Source organism: Doryrhamphus excisus, chromosome 14 (genome assembly GCF_030265055.1).
Source record: "Doryrhamphus excisus isolate RoL2022-K1 chromosome 14, RoL_Dexc_1.0, whole genome shotgun sequence".
In the NCBI taxonomy this organism is placed as follows: Eukaryota; Metazoa; Chordata; class Actinopteri; order Syngnathiformes; family Syngnathidae; genus Doryrhamphus; species Doryrhamphus excisus.
Window position 1 is genome coordinate 6687169 of NC_080479.1, and position 6394 is coordinate 6693562.

The 6394-nt window shown below is 47.5% G+C and overlaps 1 protein-coding gene across 6 annotated transcripts in view; it reads left to right on the plus strand.

The window, feature by feature from the left end:
• Positions 1 to 6155, plus strand: part of trps1 (trichorhinophalangeal syndrome I) — a 74507-nt gene extending 68352 nt beyond the window's left edge. For 4 of the 6 annotated variants that reach the window (XM_058046515.1, XM_058046514.1, XM_058046516.1 and 1 more), the window contains one exon: positions 1594 to 6154. In XM_058046515.1, coding sequence (XP_057902498.1) covers positions 1594 to 2910 — 1317 coding nt within the window. In that variant the 3' untranslated portion in view covers positions 2911 to 6154. Of the gene's footprint in view, positions 1 to 1593 lie in introns of all 6 variants that reach the window. The other 2 variants (XM_058046517.1, XM_058046518.1) reach the window with 2 other exon arrangements.
• Positions 6156 to 6394: the final 239 nt, after the last annotated feature.

Here is a 6394-nt window from a genome sequence, read left to right on the forward strand (position 1 = left end):
TGCGGACCTTCTGTCCCTCTCCGTTAGCACGCTTGGCATTTCAAATGAAAAGCTTTCTGTTTGTTTGTCGAGGATCCTCTGTTGACACTGCTCGCTCTGCACACACACCCTGATTTTTCCATCATAGACATAATTATTATTTCTTACAAGAATAAACTATTAATGATTATGTATTATACTCTGTTATTGTTTTGTGAAATTTAAAAAAAGCTTTATTTAAGACAATTATATCATGAATAGATCATACAGAACCATTTAATGCCAAAATTGTCCATTGTAAAATGTAATGTCATTTATGAAATACATATTCTAATAAATAAACATTTCTTACAACAATATTTCTACCTTAAAAGACCTTTGTAATGTGAGAACATTGACTTTGCTAATCTTGTCAAACTTCATAGTTGGCACTCCCCCTTGTGGGGAAGGTAAGAAGTTGCCACATGACATAAACATTAGATGCAGTGCAACCAGTCAGTGGCTTTCATAGCATTTATGGCGTACACTATGTGTCGTCGTAGGGTGGTGGCGTACACTATGTGGTGTCATACGGTGATGGCGTACACTATGTGTCGTCATAGTGTGATGGCGTACAGACAGTGTGATGGCGGACACTATGTATCGTTATAGGGTGATGGCGGACACTATGTATCGTCATAGGGTGATGGCGTACAGAGAGGGTGATGGCGGACACTATGTATCGTTTTAGGGTGATGCCGTACAGAGAGGGTGATGGCGTACACCATGTATCGCCATAGGGTGATGGCGTACGCCATGTGTCGTCATATGGTGATGGCGTACATTATGTGTTGTCATAGGGTGATGGCGTACACTATGTATCGTCATAGGGTGATGGCGTACAGAGAGGGTGATGGCGTACACTATGTGTTGTCATAGGGTGATGGCATGCACTATGTGTCGCCAGAGGGTGATGGCGTACAGACAGGGTGATGGCTGACACTATGTATCGTTATAGGGTGATGGCTGACACTATGTATCGTTATAGGGTGATGGCGGACACTATGTATCGTTATAGGGTGATGGCGGACACTATGTATCGTTATAGGGTGATGGCGTACAGACAGGGTGATGGCGGACACTATGTATCGCCATAGGGTGATGGTGTACAGAGAGGGTGATGCATACACTATGTGTCGTCATAAGGTGATGGCGTACAGAGAGGGTGATGGCGGACACTATGTATCGTTTTAGGGTGATGGCGTACAGAGAGGGTGATGGCGTACACCATGTATCGTCATAGGGTGATGGCGTACACCATGTGTTGTCATAGGGTGATGGCGTACACTATGTATCGTCATTGGGTGATGGCGTACAGAGAGGGTGATGGCGTACACCATGTATCGTCATAGGGTGATGGCGTACACCATGTATCGTCATAGGGTGATGGCGTACACCATGTATCGTCATAGGGTGATGGCGTACACCATGTATCGTCATAGGGTGATGGCGTACACCATGTGTTGTCATAGGGTGATGGCGTACACCATGTATCGTCATAGGGTGATGGCGTACAGACAGGGTGAATGTGTACAACAGCATGTATGATCTCAAGTCATATTATTTGTCTTGCAGACGCCCAGACCTCTCAACATCATCAAGCAGAACAATGGCGAGCAAATAATCCGACGGCGGACACGAAAGCGCCTCAACCCCGACACGCTGCCGCCGGAAAACCCGGCGCCCAAGCAGCAGCGCATCTCCGGCGAGGACCGCGTCAACGGTGATGAGTCGGGGGAGAGGAGCTGCTCTTCGGTGAAAAGCCAGCAGCCGTCGCCTCGCTCTCGATCGCCTCGCTCCACACAGGCCTTCCTCGCCAACCAGACCCTGGAGATCCACAGACGCATGCCGCCTCTGCTCCTGCCCTCGCATCCGCCATCTTCGCTGGCAGTCGAGGGCAACGGGGGCGTCGGGGAGGGCGGCGTGCTGACCAAAATGGAAGGCAAAGGCGGTGGCAGCTCGGAAAGAGGGAGCCCCATCGAGAAGTACATGCGACCGTCCAAACCCTCCAGTTACTCCCCTCCTGGATCGCCCATCGAGAAGTACCAGTACCCCCTCTTCTCCTTGCCCCTCCCTCTCACGCTCTCACCAGACTTGACCCCCGAGTCCGACTGGCTCCGATTCTGGACCAAGTACAAGATGGCGGCCACCTCTGGCATGGGCCCGGGAAGCCTCGCCAACAGCTACCTGGGCGCCATGGCGACGCCGGTGCAGCAGCAACATCATCCGCAGAGCTACCAGGTGCCTTACTGCGCCTCCCCTTACTCGCCGCTCCCTCCGCCACCGGCCCCCGCTCACTACCCGGCCCCGCCCCTTCATCCCCAAACATCCTCTTCGTTAGAGAGCGATGCCCCCTTGGATCTCGCCACGAGACAACGAGGTGTCGCAGATTGTGCGGAAAAGAGGAAGCAGGAGGAGAAGCGGAGGGGCGGCCGGAAAGGAGAGGGGGACGGCGAGGAGGAGACAGCCGGTCCGAGGACCACGGTGGATGTGGCGACGCAAGACGAGCCGAGCAACCGCTGCCTCCACTGCGGCATCTACTTCCTGGATGAGGTCATGTACGCCCTGCACATGAGTTGCCACGGCGACCAGGGGCCATACCAGTGCAGCTTCTGCCTGCACGACTGTGCCGACCGCTACGACTTCACCACCCACATCCAGCGAGGCCTACACAAGGACAGGAAGCCTCAGGACCAGCGCCAGGCCACGCCGGAGGAAGGTGACGGAGGCGATCGTAGTGAGATGGACGTCGACGAGCGAGCTCAAGACACCACGGACGCCGGCGAGGAGGCCGGTGATGAGCAGGAAGCGGCCGACGACGGGGGAGATGTTGCCGATGCCGCGGCGGAAGTCCCGCCTGATGCGGCGAAGGAGGACACGGAGGCTCATTAATCCCTTCATGGGACAGATAAGCTGCAAGCTAGCGCATGTCGGAATGAAAAGCCAATCCCAATGCTGGAAGCACTCACAATCACCGCACGGGACCTTCAACGCCTGGCGGCTCGGAACACGCGGTCCACTTTGGGGGTTTCATCAACCCTGACCATTTCTCTCGGTCCAACCGGATTGAATCTGGTGGTGACCAACGCACGTTCTCTGCTGTGCCAAACCAAACCGGACTGGTGGACACCAGAAGCAACCCCCCCCCCCCCCCCCCCCCCCCCCCCCCACCTCCTGGCCCGGAATCAAAGACTCCTGGTTCAGTGTGGACGTGGCTCGCCGATTCAAAGCCAGTCCAAACTGGTTCCCAGTAAAGCCAGTATAGACTGGTTTAAAGCGGTTAAAAAAAGGAACCAAGAGACTCCGCCTTGTTTTCTATTTGCCTCCGTGCCATGATCCGAGCTCCGTGCCTGCCTGCCTGATAGAACATTCTATTAACCTGCTTAACATTTGTATCCAAAAATAAGAATAATATTGTATTAGTACGAAAAGATGCAATTTCATAGACTCTTCTTATATCATTCTTCTTTTCTATAAGGATTCTTACAAAAGGTAGTGTTATATTACAGAAACGGTACAGGAAAAATTGTGTGTGTGTGTGCGTGTGCGCGTGAGATTGTGTGTGTGTGTGTGGGTCAAAGAGCGCGTCCGTCCCCCCCATCATGGATGGAAACATAATGAAGGTTTGCTATTTCAGTCCTCAGGGGTCACACATGTTGCACACCAGCCTGCCTGCGTTTCTGTTTGTACATGTAGCCAACGTCATCTTCTCGCTTCATGGTCGCATCAGCTAACTTCCTCATGGCGCCTCGTGGCCACGCATCCTGCTTATTGATCAGCCGCCTGTTGGAGGACAGAAGCTATTTTTCTACTGTTTACATTAGAGAGTCATGACATGGCTTGTTGGCTTTTGCTCCTCTACCCTGCCTCGCTGCCTCGCTGCCTTAGTTGCTAGTGAACACAAATCAGCGTGGAAGGAAATGAAGGAAAAAGCCTTGGAATATTTTTCTATCCATGAAAGGTTTCCAGCCTAGTGCCTGCTAACGTGTTTTTCTATCCAACGTGTTTGTGTCTTAAAGGTACGTCACGATGTCAGCCATCGGAATCTTTTTTTTAACGACAGTTATGACTGTAAATCATGTTTGTGGCGCCCCCTATGGGATGTGGTCAGAATGTTTTGGATGCTAGCATGCTAGCATGCATGCAATACAGTACACATATCCTCGTAGGGTTAATATGATTAGACTAATGATCAATGACTTACGGACAATTAGTAGCAAAGTATTCATGTTTTGTTTGATGGCGGCCATGTTTTTCAATTTGACACACTTGTGCTTGTTGGTCCCCCAAAGGTGTGCCCCAAATTTTGTGGTCATTGAGTTAAACGTAAAGTTACAATGGCTGTTTTGTACAGCTGTGTGAGAATTTTCAAGTCAATACGACTGTATTTTTCTGAAAAATAATAGCACAGGCAACACAGCAGGGGTGCATGTTTTGGAAAATGTTCGCCCTTTTGTGTGCAGCGCTTTAGGAGTAGAAGAGTTACTTTACACTAAGGTGTGCAAAGTGTAGCCCAGGCGCCATTTGTGGCCCATGTCTTTTTTTTATTGGCCCCGTGGCACATGTTAAAAATGGAGAAAAAGGTCCCATTATTGTTGGTATTGAAATATACACACCTACACTTGTTGTCATGACAACCTGGCAGAAAAACAAAATCCTCTTGCAAAAAATGCTTTCATTTGTTTGCCGTTCTTTCATCAATAGTAAAAATAATATGCAATTTACATTTAGTTTTTTATGCGACTGTTAGGAAGGGAATATTTCCCACGGTGTTCTGGATGACGAGACCTTTCACTTGGAACAAAATTGATTTTCTAGTGCGCGTTGCTTTTTGGTACAAAATGTTACCAAATAGCCGTTAGGCGACCTAGCTTCCCATTTCCCAAGATTGAACAAACATGGCAATTTTGCTTTCCCTTTTTGCGGTTTCGCTCCCAAAAACACGTTTCCCGTGGAAACAAGCGACCTACACGATAACTTTGTTGTGCATTTTTGTCCAAGCTGGCACTAATGTGCCCCATGGCTTTGCCACCCCCGTCCTGTTAGACGCCATGGTCTTTCAAAAAATAGCTTGATCCCAAAAAATCCCACCTTCAAACGGGCGCAGTCTTTTGTTGTCATTTCTCTGTCTGCTTGTCTCATCGGGAGGCTGCTAGCATCGCGCGTGGGAATGTTTACGTTTGCAAATGTAGCAAAGAATGAAGTGAGGGGGAGAAAAAGATGGGAGAGGTTCCCCGAGTCTGCTTGGACTCCTTCCGCTTTCTTCTCCTCGGTAAAGTTAGCCTGGAAGCGAACAGGAAGCGTTTCCGACGTCATTCACGTTGAATTGGACGGGACTCGCATTGACGGCATTTCACGTTTACATTGAAGGCCCTGAAGTGTTTGATTTTCACGTCGCTGTCACTCCATTTCATGGCCAAGGCGTACCAACACTTTTTTCTGGCGACTTCAAGAAGAAGGGAGCTAAACAGGCCAGTTGGTGCCACACATGCATAGGCAAAATGTACATTTAATCCATTTTTACTAGAATTTTTGTCTCCTATTCATTTTATTTTCATAGAAACGGGATTTTGTTATTTGTCGTTTGTCTTCTTTTAGGTTATTTTTCTGTCATGTCTTATTTTATTCTGTTACCTTTCTGTATGCTATTGTTAGTTTTGGAAAAAATGGTATTTCAATTTTGTATTTTTTTTTTTTGGACCGCCAAGAAAAAGTTTGTTACACAGCTAAACTTGAAAAAATAATATTGATAATAATTAATAAAAGTAACAAATATACTGAAGGTTGTTGTTTTTCTTTTCCTTGTTGACTCCACATTTCCTCCAACTGCTATAAATACGTTGCTGTCTTAAGCCATATGCTTCATGCTATGCTAGCATGCAGCATCGTTTGCATCATTTCATGTGTAGAGGGCTCTAATTGTGTTAAAAAGCATTAGTTTGCTTGTTTTACTTATTTTCTCTTATGTCTATTATATTGGGTAATGCGAATATGAGGTTCACTGTAGGGGTGTTATTTCATGTCTAGAGGGCTCTAAGCATGTTATAAAGTGTGCTTATAATGCGGTAAACAGGTTTTCTATGTCTTATTTTCCCTTATGTCTACTATATTGGGTAATATGAGTGTGAGGTTGACTGTGGGGGTGTTATTTCATATGCATGTTATACATATTTTTAAAGTTATCTATCCTCTAAAAAAAACCTGAAAAGAGATTAAATGACGGTATTGAAATATGTGAGTGCTTGCTTAGCGAGCAGATTACTTCCTGGTTGGTGCAGGATGAGCTTTGGCGGCCATGATGTGAAATGTGCATGATCTTGTGTTGGGATCCTCGTTAAAATGTAAAAATTGCGTCTTGTAGTTTTTGCATTCCAGC